The 19659-nt window shown below is 31.7% G+C and overlaps 1 protein-coding gene across 5 annotated transcripts in view; it reads left to right on the forward strand.

The window, feature by feature from the left end:
- LOC143194066 (optomotor-blind protein) overlaps nucleotides 1-19659 on the forward strand; it is a 176561-nt gene that overhangs the window by 69494 nt on the left and 87408 nt on the right. For 4 of the 5 annotated variants that reach the window (XM_076400629.1, XM_076400630.1, XM_076400631.1 and 1 more), the window contains exons 4-5: nucleotides 1821-1934; nucleotides 5432-5585. In XM_076400629.1, coding sequence (XP_076256744.1) covers nucleotides 1821-1934; nucleotides 5432-5585 — 268 coding nt within the window. Of the gene's footprint in view, nucleotides 1-1820; nucleotides 1935-1987; nucleotides 2102-5431; nucleotides 5586-19659 lie in introns of all 5 variants that reach the window. The other variant, XM_076400633.1, reaches the window with a different exon arrangement.

A 19659-nucleotide genomic window follows, 5' to 3' on the forward strand; every position in this document is an offset into this window, starting at 1 on the left:
GGAGTATTTATTTCGTTGAAAAAATAACCACAGGTTTCTTTAAGTTAATGCAAATTGAATATGCGGGTTTTTTCATAGCGATAAAAAGAATATTACTGGTTCTGTTTGCTTCTGTGTTACTGTTAAAAAAAGAACTGGTGGAAGTACCGCTGAATACCGTTCAAAATATCTATGAGAAACGCGAAGAATGTGTCCCAAGTCGTCTCAAAGCTCAGTGAACTTGATCAATGACTTTCACAAATTTCAATGATTTTAGAACAATATTAAATTGTTGTCGCTAAAATAATATGGTAGATATTTCGTTTATGTCTTCTAAGGAATTAAAATAATAGTAAGAAGATTATTTGTAGTAAAATGGTTTATTTAAAAGTGCTACGTAAGTTATACAAGATATAGGTATAAAACTCAAAACTTTAAATTTTATTTTAAAACTGTTTTAATTCACGGAAAAAGAATTAGCTCAATTATATTCTAATATAAACGAAATCCTTATATCAAAATACCTCACATCATCTAGTCTGACATAGGCACATTGTATTGTTTTTTTTTTAATTTGAACAACTGAATATCGATAAAGCGATATAACAGATATAAATTATACATTTATGCCAGACTTTTGGACTTAGTCCTTAAGATAGTTGTTAAATTCGGAATTTTGGAATGGACTTTAAAACTTCCTCAGTTAACTCAATGTCTTCAAACCAATTAAACTAAAATTCGAAAGAGCTAAATCAAGCGAATTATATTTATTAAATTATTAATATTTATTAGGCCTATAAATTAGTTTTAAAGGATTTTTTAATTCATCGATAGCCGCTATATATATAGATAGACTTCTTCTCATGCTATTTACGAATTCCATCTTGAAAGAACCATGTATATTTTGAGGATATCCACAAATCGATAAATTTTTTGGTATCTTCATAAGAAATAAAGCGCTGCTCAGACAGGTCATAACTTATATTTCTGAACAAGTAGTAACCAGAAGGAGCAAAGCTTAGAGAATACGGGAGTTGGGGTTTTCACCGGTTTTGCAACATGTGATCGAGCGTTGTCATGCTCACTGTCATTGCTGTGTCTTCTGTTGCTCGTATTATGGCCATTTTTCACACTGTGCACTACTAAAATGCATTAGTTATAGTTGATAACAATCCTCATTGATGATTTCATCGACTATTGTCTTCAAATCCTGATATTTAATTATTTTTGGCTGGCCAAAACGCTCTTTATCTTCGGTGTCAGAATCACCACTTTTAAAACGTCGAAACCAGTATTCAAGTATATGAATTAAGGAAGCATGGTTGCCATAAGATTCACACAGCATTCGATGACCTTCAGCCATATTTTTCAATAACACGATTTATTCGGTACAATTTACACATTTTTAACGCAATGAAAACTTTTCTCTTTGTTTACACAGTTATAAATCCTTTATAATTAATTTATAGGCTTAAAATTATTAAGTGAATGAACGAAATTAATTGAATACTTAAAAATATTCCTTGTTGGCAGTTTACAGGGCCCGGTTGAATGAAATCGAAATGAACAATCGACATGATTTTTCGATATTCTGTTTTTTGATCCCAAAAATTCTAATTTTATTAGATTTAATATACGTGTTTAACATTAACAATTTAAAATTAAAACTTCGACATTATTTTTAGATATTGCTATTTTTTGAACTCAGAAATATTACTTTTATTGGACTTGATGTACATGTTTAACATCAAAAAATGTGAGGCAAAACTGCGTGTCTCATTGATAGTGCCCGATTTTTTATTATTTGCTATATTATTTTTCTTTTAACAATTTTTTTACAGGCAAATGTTCCCACAGATGAAATTTCGCGTGTCCGGCCTGGACTTAAAGGCCAAATACATCCTGCTGCTGGATATCGTTGCCGCTGACGACTACCGCTACAAATTTCACAACAGGTGACTGATTAAAAGCCGAATTTTAATGCAAAGTTTTCTCGCAATTGTTACAGGCGCATGTTTCCTGCTTATAAAGTTCGGGTCTCGGGTTTAGACAAAAAATCCAAATATATCCTGCTAATGGACATCGTAGCAGCAGACGACTGCCGATATAAGTTTCATAACAGGTTAGATTTATTTCTATATCTCCCATTATTTGATGTATAGTTTCGCCCTCTATCGGCGTCCTAACGAAACATCGGTTGCCTATGCGTATTCGTTCTTCGTCGCTGTCCTCGCTTCTATTTCTTCCCCGATAACATCGAGCGAATTCCATTTCTCCACGATCCACACTCCAAACTCCAAAGAATCAACCGATGGTACTCTGGCGCACGCGTTAGGGAGCGAAATGACTTGAAAAATAAATCAGCGGGTGTTTAGTTTGAAAATTTTCACCCGGGAGAGATCTGATCCGAAACAGGAACCTAAAAAAGGGCGTTGTTCAAAAAATTTTCAAAAGAAATACCCGAAAATCTTTAAATAAAGATATAAAAGCACGAAGCATGCGTTGTGTAGTATCTTTAAAATTATCTTTTATTTCATTTATGACAGCCGTTTTGATTTTTTTATTGTTCCGTTGACTATGTGACGAGTAAATTGTCCAAAAGAAAAAAAAAACAAATTGAAAACTGCATGCGGCATCATAATGAAACTGGACAATTTTCTCTAAATATAAAAGAATTGGCTCCAAGTACTACTTTGGGATCAATATTGCCATTAAAAACCTATAAATAGTATTGCCTTATATTTGCGTTGGGAACTATCGACTGAAAACAACTACCGACCATTTTAGACAACTACTTTCGGTTACGGGTTCATTCGACTCATTTTTTTACTTTCTGACATTGTCGGCCTAGCCACGACTTTGAAAATAATGTGCCGAATTTAAGCTTACAAAGATTTATTTGTAATATATATGGATTTATGTTTTCTTTGTAGTATGATTGTAAATAACAATATATTGTATAATAATATAGCAACATTTTGGAACTCTATTTTTCAAGATTATTTATTAATGTAATAAGCTAAAAAACAACATTTTAATTGATAAATAGAAAAATAATTTTGACTACATTTTTGTTATCTATCTTGGCAACTATTGGGTCTTTTTTGATTGAATTTCTCGATTTTTTAAGTCTCTTTATGTTTGTTCAAGCCTTTTGAATGTTAAAACTTTTTTCACTTAAGTTTCAACGAATAATAATATTTTTAATAATAGAATATTCCTTATTAACAACAACTAAAATTATTATTGTATATAAAAAGGTGGAATGTTTAAATAGTTGATAAAGATTGTTTGAGAAGATACGATGCAAATATTTATTACTATTACTATTTATATTTATTAGTCATTACTTCATTTCTCTTTACATTAAAATGAAATATATAAAATATAAAAATAATTTTACATAATTCATAATGAAACTGCTATTTTGAAGCTAATAATTTATGACAATTATCTCTTTCCTTTTCTTTTCCAAAGAGAGTTCCAAAGGACATATGTACATTCCTGTCTTACTAATGGCACAGTCGAAAAAAAATTGTGTTGGAAACAACAAAAAATCCATGTTGGAATAAAATAGAAATAAACCAATTACTTTTATTATATTATGTCATTGTTACTTTCCGAATATTAAAATACGATTAAATATGTTCTATTTTATCATTATTCGATTTTTCACATTGTCACTTGCCAATTTAGAATTATTTAAAATTAACTGATCTGACACAGCACACACAACCAAGCAATTATCTCCGTCCTTTCCTCTCTAAAAATTAATACGGGAAGGAATTCGTACATCTCCGTATATTCTTGAATTAATATTAATAAATAGCCGAAGTGTGCACTGAAGTTGACTGAAACAGTAACTACTATTTTCAGTCGCTAGGTAGTAGAAATATCGACTAGTTCGACTGTTTTGTGGCTATCGACTGTTCCTACTCTTTTCTGTTGATAGTTCCCAACGCTACCTTCTGTTAAATCATTTGTTTTGATTCTAAAAATTCCTTGAGGCTGATGGGTCGTGTTTTCAGTTGTCTCTGTGGCCACAATGAATGAAAAACGTTGTAGGCTTTAAAAAAGCTCAAATTTACCTACACCCTATGGCACCCTATAGGACATATGGTCTATTCAAAGTTATTTTGTACATACGTCATCTAAATTTGTGACGTCAAAACGTCGCAATACTATCGCATCAACAAGAGTTTTAGTTTAGTTTAGCTTTGACATACAATAAAATTCCAATCTACATAAAACAATTGAACAAAAATATTATGAAATGTATTTTTTTAACATTATAGTACATTTAAAAACAAAAGTTAATTATATAGCCACAATAGTTTATAGGTTAGAGCTATAACTTCTTATCACTATTGCTTTCAAGAATTTTGCATACGTCTGACAACCGGGCGACTTTTAACAGGCTCATTCGTTTACGTGTTCGAACTAATCAGACAGCATTGTGTCTCTTTTTAACTAGAACAAAATGAGAAGGAAAATATTTTCTAAATCGAATCTTGATGACGTATGTACAAAAAACTTATTTTCGTGCTTACTTCCCTCAAAAATAATTACTTTTACTTGTAATTAGCGAAAAAATGAATACATTGTGGCAAAAGCCGATAGGAAGTGATCGCTTAATATTTTACGAATAAAAAACAAAAGCAGACAAAATTAAATTATTATACCAAATTTAAATTCAAAGAATAAAATACAATAAAAATGAATTACATTAAATAAAATGCTCTGGTATTCCAGAAAGATCAAAAAGACTGCAAAAAAAGTCTGAAATACATTCAGTCATTCCATTAAAACAGCCAATGCTCGTCATCAAAATATATAATGCAACGTTGCCGTACCAACTTTAAGTTTTCATTTATTTTGACACTGACAACAATATAATAATGAAAATAAAGAATGAATAAAATAAAACGTAAAAATGTCTAATACGTATTTATTGAAGGGCCTAAACTACAGTTAATTACAGAGCTACAATAGTTTGCAGGCTAGAGTTGTTCTAATATATTTCCATTGACAATGGTGTTGACCAGTACCAATACAAATCGAATTATATATACCCATTTGGTTACATGTTTGGACACATCAGATTTTAGTCTCTTTTTATCTAGAGATAGTAAAATGAGTAAAATGCTCCGAGTTTAAAAGAGATTTTACGTTTTTATAAACTGAATATGGCAATGGCTGTTTCATTGGAGGGACTATATTTAACCTAATATCTACATTTTCATTAATCAACTTATTGGCAATAAGAGAACTAGACACTTTTGATGTCATGAAAAAATAGCGGAGGCAAAATAGAATAAGTTTAATGGCCCCAAACGATGATAGAAATTTACTGTCTACGTTTTACTGAACCAATAACCAATTCTTTTGTACAGAAACGGTGATTTTGTTTCCTTTATATACAACATTTTTTAATACATATTTTACATTATAGTCGGTGGATGGTAGCTGGCAAGGCGGATCCAGAAATGCCGAAACGGATGTACATCCATCCGGATTCCCCGTCAACTGGAGAGCAGTGGATGCAGAAGGTCGTGAGTTTTCACAAACTCAAGCTGACAAACAACATCTCGGACAAGCACGGATTTGTAAGTATTTCATACGTAATTTCCCCTTAGTATCAACGCGTAATTTCAGGCGAAAAAAATGAGAACGGCCTGAAAATTTCGACGAAAATGTTTCAAGTGTTTTTTCCCCTCCAAAGCCGTCTATTACCATATTTAAATATTTAAATGTAGGCGATATATCGGTTATGGAATAGAGGGGGATGCGTTCAATCGCATTATACATGATAGTAAAACCGGCCTGGGGTGGCCTTTTTCTCTCTCGGAGGGAACCGCACCCTCCCTCTACGAACGAGCTTACAACGTCCTTTGGGGTGGGTGAAAGCAAGTCTTTAATTTTGAGAGATGCGTCTCTATCTCGGCTCGAGCGTGTCGTTCCTACGCGAGACGGTTCTATTTCGCCTTTTTGGGGAATATTTCGCCGAAAGAAAGAGAAATCGGGAGTTTTTCTCGTTATTGGCGGGGACAGAGGAAACCAACCCCCCATCTCAGAGGGATGTCTCTATAGATGTTACTTGTTAGATTATTTCCTTCGATGTATTTATTTATTTCTTGGATTACGGTTCAATACATTTTCATTACTTATGTTCAATTTATTTTTGTTTATAATAGAAAATGCCATGCCAACATGAATTTTACAATTCTGTCAGAAAATTTAAATATATAAAATCAGAAACAGATTTTTTACCATTAAGTGATAGGTAGATGCTAACTTAATTTGTTAAAAGTCTTCCTCCAGTTCTTCATTTTTACTCATCAGTCCCCGCACGTTCCACATTGCCACCCTGTACATTTTTCAAATTTTCTTCAATTTCTCATGTTTTCTGTGCTCTTGTCTTTTAACCTTGTTGAATCTGTTTTAACTCATCTATTTCAATTTTTCCTGTCCACATTTGTGCATTTAATATCAATGTTTGGCTTCCAATCTTTACAGTTAAGCCCTTCTCAGTCTCTTCCTCCCCTTTATTTCTTATTTTTCCTTATATATATATATATATATATATATATATATATAGTCTCTGATTCTTAAACATGTCCTCGTTATACTGTAACTGTGAACAAAAAATATTTTCAGTGCGTTAAAAATATCTAAATGTGTACCAAGTAAGTCTTACTTACGAGACATTTTACTTTTTTACTTCAGTATGGAGAAAAAGGTGATTAAAGGTCATTGAATACTGTGTGAAGCATGTGATAATCATGTTCCATCGACTTCAACATGAGAGCTTTTCAATGAATATAAGAATAAATCAACCGATTCGTGAATAGCTTCAAAAGATCCCTCTTTGCAAAAATTACAAAAATTATTGATTATTTACAATAAAGTTTCAAATTTTCAGAAAATTGTTAAAACTAATAAATATCTGATATTCTTTATGATTTATTCTTCAAGATCCTTAGATTTTGTTTGATCAAAATATGTGTAAAACCCACCCTCCAAGTTTCTCAATTTTACTCCATTCTGTACAAACGCTAGGAAATCGCTAATCGAGCTACTCCTGAATGCAAGATCTTGTTATTTTTACATTTAATCTTCATCTAGCGGATCTCACAATTCTACATCTTTGATCTTTAGAAGCTCTCCAAGATGAGCTTGATCACTAACATCGAGGCCATCACAAAAAATTGTTTGGTTCTTTAAGAGATTCTATTCTGATGCTTTCCACGTCGCCGTAGTCTGAAAATAGTTCTACTTTAATTACAATTTTAAGATGGAACAAAATATCTGTAAAAACGATAGGTAAATTTCAATAATTTTATAAAAAATTCAGAATTTTTAAAATACAAAATGCGAAATACAAAATTTGTAAGTCATATACAAAATAACAAAAAATACAGATGACAAAATACAGTCAATAGTTAGGTTATGTAAATAGAATAGAACTTATTACAAAAAGAAGAATTTCCTTTTATTAACAATAGATTTATAAACGAAATATCGGACAAACAGTTTCTTGTTGGGGAATGAATAAAACCTGCTAAAGAAAACTATCCTTCTACATGTCCTGTTGAGCCCAAACTTATGTTATATTGTATCAACACATTTTTTATATTTGAATATCATTCAAGGATTGTCCATTGTTGGGAAATATAGATTATAAAATTGACTAACTCTAACTCTATTTTTGATTTCTATTTTGATCATCGCAAAAATAACAAAACCATAATCTTCGTTACGAGCATCTATACTCATGTCGCTCTCAGATATTATTTCATGTTTTTTAAATATTGCCTCTAAAAAATAAAGCAATATTTTTAATTATTTGCATCTCGTTTGTTCTGATGTTTTCTAGCAACCAATGCAACTGCACCTAGCGTATCCGTATTTTCATTTTAAATATAATTTTGAGCTGGAAGACCTGTAAAAACGATACTTAAATTTTAATAATTTTATGAAAAATATTAATTACCATATATCTAGTGTCTCAGGTAGAACCACGAAATTAAAAAAAAAACACTAACCAGTAAAAGGTACGGCCATAAACTGTAATAATTACAGCTGCATCTATCGGCAGCACGGTCGCATTTATTAAAAAGCAACCCTCTTCTTTTTTCGGTAAAAAGTTGCGGAACACCCCAGAAAAAAAAAAGAGCCAACGCCGACGGATTTATCGCACGAGTCGCACAAAAGACTAAGACTAAAGACACTAATGGGCTAATAAAATTTTTACAAGGACCCAGCAACGGGTGGTGTCGTTTGAGCATGAACCGATGATGATCCGATTTAGGGGGCACAGGTGAAACTCGGAGTTATTTATGAGACGAAGGACTTGGATCACGTCGTCACCCGGACAGGAGGCTTTGCCTTTTACCTGTGGGACAAACCTCAAAGGAGATGCCTTCCGACTATGCGGAAGATTTACGGAGACAGCGACACGTTTTATTGTTTCTGTACTGGATATCTTCGGGTTGTAATAGTTTCAGAAAATGCCGCCTGGTTTTCGGTTACGCCGAGCATATTTATCGGTTCATTTGATGGAAAATTATCATTCGTGTTCTTAGAACCAAAAAAAGGCACGCATTTTTTACTACTGTTTATTCATGAAAGATTTCAGGTAATTGACAATGGTAATCATCGGAATACGTAAGTAAAGAAGATGGCTAAAGATCATATATTATCCCATCGCTCAATTCATAATAAATATATTTTTTAATAAATTAAACTATAAAAATCCAATCAGCCAAAAAGCTGAAATTTTTTATTATAAAAACTTAGTAGGCAGTTGTGTAAATGGTTGACCCAGTGCTCGCATGGACTCACTGTCGCCTAAAGCTCCGAAAGATTAATTGGAAGGTCCTTATGAATTCATCTTATAGTTTGGACTTAGCACCAAGTGATTATTATCTATACTTTTCTATGGCGAACTATTCTGCTGGTCCAGAGTGGCTTGAGAAAGTCTCAGTTTATTTACAGTACAAATAATAAATTATTTGGGAGAGACATAATAGACTTACCTTGATTTTCTTTAACTATACCTTTTAGATTATGATTAAGAATTTCTTCAATTATGTTTCCCTGCTTTCGAATCCAAACTTCTGTGAACTGTATCTATGAATTTCTTTCCAGAATATTATATTTTCAATACTGTTTCTCTGTCGTTATATAATTTCAGGTTTCTATAAATGTTTATCATTCAGCTGAATTAACGAATTCATTTTTTTACGATTACATATTATACAACCAATATTTCACGCATTTAAACTTTCTAAGAATAGGTAATAATATTTTTAATGCTTAATTTGTAGAAGACGATTTGTTTGCTTTATAAAGTGAAATTTCTATGACACAAACAAAAACCTATTATATAGGGATATATTTTTTATTATTTTCTGATTCTCTGACATTATTCAATTCAATAAGATCATTTTTTATTAATAACATCTTACATTAAATATGATACATTAATATTAATATATTGCTATTATTCAGTTGTATTTGCATCAATATACAAGCAGATCAGTAGCCAGTGGTCCAAATTAATATTAAATCGGACTACTTAAGCTGAACTTAAGATTAAACACTTATACTACATTGCCACTATTTAGTAACCTTATTTCATGTTTTAAGGCGAAACCGTGGATAACTTTGTAGTTACATTTGATTTCGAGGTCATCGTGTAGTTCTTCGTTGGTAACGTAGCGATAAGCATTTTGATATTTTAATGCAGCTTTATATTTGAACCCCATAATTTCAAAGAGACTTTATAACAGACTGATAAACCAATCTAAATAAATCCCTTAGATTTTAACACAAATGGAGTCCGTACAACATTTTGTGGATCATTTAAATAATATACCACATAATAGAATAAACAAAAAGAAAAAAAAATGAATACAATTAAAGAACAGATTTGAGACCGGCTAAGTAGATGGACAGGCATTTATTTGTCTGGCTGATTTTCTTTTTTTTTTCTTTCAAGTTATTTCAAACATTTTCAGTTTCCATGCTATAGATTTTCAGTCATCTGCTTTAACATCGTAGTAAGACTTTTAAATAAGAGCATAAGTTAGTTAAATCGCCATCCTGCTACTGTCTATCTTCTTCATAAATCTGACTTAAATATATTTAATAGATCAATGGATTTCTATAGCTCACGCATGCATTTCTCATTACAAACATTACTTTCAGGCTAATCTAAACTAAACTAAAAAATGTCATAGTAATTAGTTTTGAGTTACCACTGACTAATCATCTAGTGACCATAATACACACACACCTTTTTAACAATTTTGTGTAGAGGCAAGAAGAAATAATTGATTAGCTACTTATAAGATATACCAATGAGACTTCAGCAAGCAAATTTTATTTACGATGTTCTTAGAAAGTTATTCGAGGTACAACCAAGTCAAATACATACTATATTGTGTCATCGCAGTCCTCGTTCTATGATTTAAATATTGTTCAAAGTTAAAGACAGAAGTATTAAAATGAGGATTTCTCTTGACTCAGTTTTAATAATTTTGAACAGCACATAATATATATATATAATGGTTAATTGGTGTTTTTTTGTATTATATAAAATATTTTGAAGACTAAATAAATAATTAAATTTCATAACAGATCGAAATTTTAACAAATCTCTTAGTCAACTAGCCAAGAACATTATTCTATTACCACCATAGTTAATATCATAAAACCAAAAAAAAAACATGTTAAAATCCATAAAGGTCTTATACCGATTTTTGAGAACTATTCCCCATTCACAACAGAAAAACACAAATTGATTAAACTATATTAAATTATGGGATAATATACTTACACAAAGTCTAAACAAAAAATAAATCGATTCTCGTAACCATGCATACAGATAGGAAAAAAATATAACCGATGCAATCCAACCGAAATCGAATATTCACATATTTTTGTCAATTAAAATTGTTGAATAAAAAACGTTAATATTCATATTTAAGGTAATAAATTCTTGTAACCAACGGACAATTAATTATAATACTAAACGATACCGACCAGAATAACATTACAGGAATCACGAAGATATTTATAGTCAGATTATTGTTAATTTACATTTTATTTATTATAAATGGCGTTTATAATGGTCTTTGGATATTAAATATTTTAATTTGTTACATGGTGATGCATATATATATATATATATATATATATATATATATATATATATATATATATATATATATATATATATATATATATATATGTATATTGTAGTTTATGAAAACATATACATCTCGAATATAATGAAGAATCTAATATCCATTATCCCAATTAATTGTATAGAATATCTAGTATTTAAACTGCTTTTATTTGAAATACAAAATACAGTCAGGTGTTAGGCTACATACGTAAACCCGCTAAAGAAACAATCTTTTGTGTTATTTCGTATGAACACATTTTTATATTTCAATATTCTTTAAGGATATTCTAAGTTCTGTCGGTCTATAAATCATCATCTTCTTTACTAATTCTGCTATTCATCTTACTCCCAGATATAATTTTATGTTTTTTTTCTAATTTGCCTGTAGGTCATGAAATAATATTGTTAATTGTTGGTTTTTCATCTGTTGTAATGCCTTCTATCAATCAACTCATTATGTAACTAGGGTGATCACATGACATTACAGCATAATATGGTTTTATGATTTTTGCCTTAAAACATCTCATCTCTACATCATTCTCAACTCTCTTTTAGTCGCGAAGCAAAAACAGTAAAATTACTCAAATTGCAATTCCGCAGCCAATCTAATCTGGATCTTATAGACATTAAAGTAGACAGAAGTTGCGTTGACCGTTGTAATAATTGTTATCCTGAATACTTCAATGCTTCAATGAATTCCACAGCAGAGAAAGTGTTAGTCGTATCCAACTTATCAAATAAGCCATTTAATTTTGATATAATTTTCATAAGCTGTACTATATGGTAAAGACAGTTTCATATTGTCAGACAGGGATGTATTAACTGATGTCCAAAACAATCTCTTTTCTGATTTCAGCCGATTTGGGTCTTCTGAGTATATTCCATGACAAATCACATTTAGCAATTGCTTTCTAGTGAACGCTGCTAACACGAACGATCCTTGATGAAGCTGTTCATGTCTATAGTGACCAAAAAATTAAATGTGTGACTGGCACATCTCAGGCAACTAGACAAATATGAGTATATCCATCTCTCCCCCTTTTTCTTGTTCTATTATATTAACTGAACGTAATATCTCTTCGTAAAATCAGAGGCAGATGGTGATTCATATTCAGCGGTGACATATTTAGCTATCACCATTTTGATAAGATTTCTAAATGTTTTTATACTCAAATGTATTTTGAACCTATGAACATTTAAAATTCTAACTACAAAGTACCTCAGCGGCAGGTATTTGAAATATAAATTACAAGTTACATTTTTAAGTAGTAACTGACTTACCAATACCAAATATGTATTTGTACTTACGTTACGTATTTTAATACAAGTAATTCAAATCCTGTCCAACCCTGAGCCTCAAGGGTTAATATATTAAAATAACTTTAGGTAACAGTATTTTCCTTCATTAAATTTTACAAGTTAAATTTGGAACTAATAACTCTTATTTTGTTGTTTGGAATAAGACATTAATGAGCAAAAATCATCAATAAGATGACATAAGAGTCGTCGCGCTATGTAGAATTAGTGTCTCGATCTGAGTTGATAGAATATTTACAGGATACAAATTGGCACCATATTTTAGACACTCTCCTGGACGCGATGGTTTCTTCTGGATTTATTAAATCAGATTATTATTAACATCTATATTTAATGTGCTTATATACAGTCGATTCCATTTTTTAAAATATCAACTATGTGAAATAAAAAAACCTGTTACTACGTTTGATAAAGTTCCTCGATAAGTAGTTTTCACCCAAAATTTTAATGCAGCATCATAATGATATTATTTAACATTTTTATCACTTTTTCTCCAATATTCTCCTTGATTAACTGGTAAGAAATGATTTTTGATAATATTGTTACTATTCTTTGTGAAACTTAACAGAGTTTAACTAACTTAACAGAGAACCCTATATATAGATTGTCTTGAAAGTGGAACTAAAGAAAAGAAAGCAGCAATATTGACCCGTCCGAAGCAGATACGCCTGGAGTGGGTTTCGGTGGGGCTGATGGTCGATGCACGCAAAGGTACAGTCGCCCTGAAGGGTCTCCGCAAAAGGGCACAACGCGAAACGAATTACGTCACGCCCTGGGGGCGGGGCTCCAACGACGAGCAAGACGTGTTACAGGATATATATTATGCATTGAATTCGTTAAGGAAACCGGGAGCTATGTCAAGAAATTGCCAGGGAGGAAAGGAGATGAGTTTCGTATAGCAAAGAGACGTGCCTGGACACTTACCGTTGTAAAAACTGGGAAAATTACAAATGTCATTTTCTCTTCGATAATTTTGTTATTAAAGTATTAACATATAATCAATTAACCACATTAAAAATTAATATATAAGTACTCCGGCACCAAAAACCTTATTTAAAAAATATACTTTTCCGTACGGTGATTGATAATCATTGAAATTGTAAAATAAAATATCTGAGAAAAGTCGAAAATATGTCAACACGTCATTTCAATCTTTAAAGTGTCTAAATTTTGTAACACTTGAAATCATTAACATTTTCTATAATTTTGTTAAATGAAATTTTTGTCCTATTGCATAGATATTAAGGCTAGAATCATTAAATGCATACATGAATGATTAAAATTTAAACGGAATGATATAAACGGTAAAACATAAAAATTCGAAAAAAAATCTTGATTATTGTGTTCTCTGATGTAGCGTAGCGTTATTCTAGCCAGCTTCATTTAGATACGCGATTAATTGTCAATTAGTTACCAAAACTTACTATCTAAACATGAATATTAACTTTTTTTATTCGGCCATTTTAATCAGGAAAAATATGTGAATATTTTATTTCATCAGGTATTGATAACATCTATTGTTATTTTATATATTTATGTGAATAACACATTGTTATATTACTTTGTCATCTCGAAATGGTTAAATTTTTAATCAATGTATTTAAGGACTCTGAATTAATTAAGAGGAAATGTTTACAAATTCATGATGACATGTACGGTATTATTTTTTACTCTATTATTACATGGTCTATTATCACTATCTGATAATAGTGGTTGAGTCGTTTGTATATGTTGCTACAATACTGATTTTTGGGGTCCATGGATCAAATCCAGTACACTGACCTGTAAAACTCCAGAATATATTGACTGTAGCTCAGTGCGTTCATAGTCTTGTTTTATAGTAAATTACCTACTAGCTGAAACTGTAGATCAGGGAGAAGCTTCTTCAGTTTAATCTACAGCCCCATGTGCCATATTTTATATCCGAACAATATCTTTTAACAGTTTTATATTAGTATATGTTCTATAGTCCCGTGCTTAAAACGAAATCTAAAAGGATGTACTGGAATAATATTAAGTATTGAACCTCCCGATGAACAGTTTCTTTAAAACTTTTGAGACAAGTAATAAACTTATGAGCCTATAAAAGGTAACTTCTATTTTTTCTTCAGCATCATATCGATTTGAGAGCACTTTCCAAATTAGGATAGTCGTAAATGAAAGGGGTATGGATTAATGATTGGTTAGGACTTCTCTTTAGCTTTAATGGCTTAAACAGGAAAAACTAAACTCTGACTTTTGTGCCTTTATATAACTGTAACTTATATAACTTCATATTGAAGCTCCACTGACCGGCTACGCTTTTCAATACATGTCATTTCGTATAAGTGTGAACAAAATTTTTTGCGGTTCGTTGAAAAGGTTTGTGAAAAGGTGTGAAAAAAGGAACTTGTCCCAAATAAATTGCCTTTGCGGAAAGTTTTACTTTTTCTGTCATATAAGAACCATATACCGAACTGTTGGGAGTAACAAAAGAAACCATTTATGATCGCTTAAAGAATATACCAATTATCCAAAAGCTTAGATATTTTGTGTCGTATGAATTGAAGTAAAAAAACATTGAATGGCTTTAGGTCATGTATGAACTGCATCAAGCGAAACAAATCATGGGGACCATCTGGTCATGCATCAATATCAACGACAAAGCCGAATAGCCATGGCTCGAAGCTAATGCTCTATATTTGGTGGGATCAGCTTGGTGTGGTATACCAAGAGCTGCTAAAACATAATGAAACCATCAATTGTAATTAAACATTAAAACGGAAGGTGCTACCCCGGAAGGTGCTACCCCACCCGCTGTATTTTTCAGACCTTGTTTCTTCTGATTATTACTTGTTCCGACACATAAGTCATGACCAATCTCAGCAGCACTTCTCTTCTTATGAAGATACTAAAAAGTCAGTCGATTCATGGATATCCTCAAGAGAAACATCGTTATTTCGAAGTCGAATCAGTAAATTGCCTAGAAGATGGGAAAAAGTAGCGGCTATCGATGAACAATACTTTGAATATAATATATTTACCCATTTTTTCACAATAAAGCTTCAAATTAAAAAAGTCCTAAACAAATTTATACATCTAAACTTCCTCAAAATAGCAAATAACAATATCGTTATAAATATATCCAATCCAATAAATCAATATTTCCGACATTTATAGCAAATTCCGTAAAATATATTCACGATTTTAGTACTTTTTACGCCACAAGCATATTTTATTAGACGATATGCACTTGACTAAAAGCAAAACTACGTAATTAAAAAACCACGCGTTTTTTAAGGGTAAGCCACACCGTCCCCAATCAGTAAATATGCTCCCGTGTCATCAGCATTAACGGCAGTTACAATGAATTACTACACAAGTCTAATTATCGCCCGGTCAGTCTCAGCCCCAAAGGCCTCGCCGGACATAATTTCATCCGCTATCGCCTCGTTATCAAGTGTTAAAAGGACATTATTGTCCATTTATACGAGTCGCCACCCAAATAGTGGCAGCACGGTAGCGAAAAAGCGATAAAAGACGGTAATTTAGATACAGCAACATCATTTTCTACTTAGGTACAATAGCAGCGCGTCCCACTCGACTTCTATTTGGTTTTCGGTTTCGTTATAGATCGTTTTTTTTGTGTCCTTTCGTTTCCGAACGCCGATTGTCGGTAGCGCGTTGGATTTTCTGGTGGTCCACCGAATTGTCGAAGCTGTTATCTCGCTCTAATGGCATTTGTCCGTTTATTAAAATTTCTAACGATCGAGCAATTGAAACCGGACCAGTGACGTTATCAGAAGCTATTCCGGTGAATCTGTACTAATAAATCATCTGGATGAATGTATTTTTATTGTTACATCGCATCATCATCAATATAATCAATACATAATAATAATTTATTGATAAATGAATTATATATGTATATAAGTTACAAAACATGTATGGTTTAAAAAGAGACACTTTCAATGCTTTGAAACTATTGTAAATTTAAACAGAAGGAAGTAGCGAACAGGCAAGTAACAATATAAATAATTGGACACACAGTTCACCTACAATCAGACCGTACAAGCACCAATAACATTAAATAATACTATAATTCCAAAACGCTAAATATCTCGGAATGAATCTTGATGCAACTTCGCTGGAAAAATATATAAAAAAGAAAAGAACTGAAATTGAAATATAGGAAAATGTATTGGCTAATTGGAATGTATTGGCTAATTGGAAGAAAATCTTAGTTTCTAAGGCACCTAGAGTCGAGTATGGATGATGAAATAAAAGAGAGACCACGGAGGTCTAAATCACCAATTCTCATATTTGCTCAAGTTTCAAAATGTTAGATAGGAATAGAATAGAAATCGCTTGAACGAGTCTTATTTCCAGATCAGATCAACTGCTATAACACACGAGTTATATGATGGCTACTATTTGGAAATAGTAAATGGTTACTGGCTCATAAGCATTGTAATATGGATGATGTAGAAGCAATTTGTATTTTGACTTGTAAAAAAAAAACGAAAATACCCTGGCACTAAATTATTTTTTTCTATGCCATATGCAGATAATATTACCTTAGCAGTAGCTAAAATTCTCCGTTAATATTGTTGTCATTTTTAAACAAATAATTTTTCGCGTACATCTCAAAACTTTAACTCATATTAAAATTTTGCCTCGAATAATGCCCATTTGGAACTGTACATTGATCCACAGGTAGTATACAAGGCCTTCTATCATTTATAAATAAGCGCAAGATTTGTTTGAAATTGACAGATGTATATTTTTTATCATCAATTAAAAAGAATCACTGTTCTATATTGTCATATGAAAAAGGTCTTCATATTCAAGGAAGCTATTAAAACATTCGTATACTTTACAAAAAAATTACAATTTTAATATATATTAGCCACCATCACTGTATTATCGCTTATTTATATAAATTCGGATGCTGTAACCTCATTCAGATAATTCTTCTGATATATTTCTAATTCTTATTCTGATATGATAAATATTATCATAAAGACATTATTTTCAGAGCTCTATTTTAATCCTATCGTTACAAATGCTAGTCTCCTCTAGGATAGAACATACAGCCCTCAAAATGTAACTGACCAATGCTAGAAGTATATTTTAACTTTTTATTTGGCATTACTTAACCTATATTTAGCCGAATTCGTTTTAATATTGTCAACTTTACATTTTGCCATGGATCAATAAAAAATATCCATAAAGAACATCATTTTACTAAGTGTTAAGTCCCTTCAAATTACTTATTAATCTAAATTATTAACGACTGTTTCATCAAATTCATCAATGCCATAATTTTAAGGTATTTGAATTGAAATTTTAACTCAGAACATGCGACCAAGAGTATTAAAAGTTACCTTGTTCTATTAAATCGTTATTGTTAGGTTCTGTGAAACACATAACTCGTATTATAGACATAAAATGCTGTTAAAACATTCGAAACACATTAAAAGAATACTAGTTAACAGCAGCAGCTGTGACATTACTGGTTGTTAACGAGGACAAGAATATCACAATTATATAACTGACGTTTTATATCCACTATAACCAAACCGAAATAGCGATTATCATTTCGACGTTCCTTATCATCAAAATCTCATGGCAATTCTAGATGCACATTAGAATAATTTAAACTAACTGTAGGAGTTGTCTCGTCATTTGTATAATAAAATCTCGAGATAAGACTAATGATGAGAAAGAAGACGGAAAGCTCGAAACACTTAACAATACAGTTACAAAATGATATTGTCGAGAACTTACGTCCTACCCTATCTGCCTTCGTAATACACACGATTATTTAACTACAAATTCATCAGCGAATTGGGATTATAACAATACACCAATTACAATTTAATACGCTCTCGGGTGGGTAATTGTGTGTCTTGGAATGAAGATTTTTCAAGTAGATTTAGTCATTAGAATTTAGTTTGTTTAACTAGCGTGGATGATTATTTGGATGTACATCAATTTAGGTATGGGAACATTATTACATAATTATCTTATAACGTCGTAGTTTTGGTAACTTCATTATACTGTGGTAATTTTTTTTTCTTAAAGTCTCCTTTTATCAACTAGGGGTTTATCTGGAACACTGTTCTTGGCTTTAAGCCTACCTGGCCGACTGGCATGTGACCAACTTAGAAATCATCCCAAACATCCGGTCTTACCCAGCCTGGTTATTGGTGTGACTGAGATTATTTTTCTTATCGGATTTTACACTCTTGCCTAGGACAATCACAAATACTAAACAACCGTAAACATAAATTCACGACCATGCCCCAGCAGGATTTGAAAGCCGGTGTAACTTTAATTTGTCATGTACCACATCGACTGTAATATATCCAAACTATAGAGAGAAAGAGAGACGTACTGCGTTGCTAAAAAAACCTTATATATTCCTCAATACCAAAATTAAACATTTGTTGCCATTTTAATGTCATAATCCATATTTAATTTAAGAATTTTATACCCTAAGCTGTTTTCACAATGGGTTCATATTCGCTCACATGGAAAAAATACTTTCAATAGTGACATTAAATGGTTTTGTGCGTTGTTTTTTCACTATGGATGAGACTCCGGCAATTGTTCTATGTCAAAACAAGGCTAAAAAGTGGCTAAATCTGAAAAAAAGACCAAATCTTGGATCACTACGTGTATCCATTTGATTTCGTTGGTTACGTAGCTATACGCATTGGCAACTAATCGTAGAACTTTTTTGTGATGTTTTAGTGAAACCCCATATTTGCACCCCATAGATTCAAATTGGATTTATGATTGATAAACCAATCTCTTTGATTTTAGGTCAAGTTGAGAGTATCTTCCGACTAACCAGTACAGTTACTTGACTTAGTGTAATTGAGAAACTTGCGTCTAATTTGCTCTGATTTTTGTCTAACATGATGTTTCCAATTTAACGAACCATTGAGATGTATTCTCAGGTATCTAGCTAATTCTGCTTGAGGAATAGGGCATCCGTCAAGTAACATAATGAGGTTTTTGTCATTTTGCTGCAACGCGAAATTAACATGGAGAGATTTGGAACTTTTAACCATGTATTTCCAGTCTCTGGTCTGTTGGAGATATATTGTTGACCGCTACTTTTAGTTTTTCTACAGCCTTAGCCAGAGATACATGTTTCAAGTACTGTTTCTTTTGTTGTT

Source organism: Rhynchophorus ferrugineus, unplaced genomic scaffold, assembly GCF_030347505.1.
Source record: "Rhynchophorus ferrugineus isolate W39M unplaced genomic scaffold, kcgeb_rfMv2 rfM3, whole genome shotgun sequence".
Lineage (NCBI taxonomy): Eukaryota > Metazoa > Arthropoda > Insecta > Coleoptera > Curculionidae > Rhynchophorus > Rhynchophorus ferrugineus.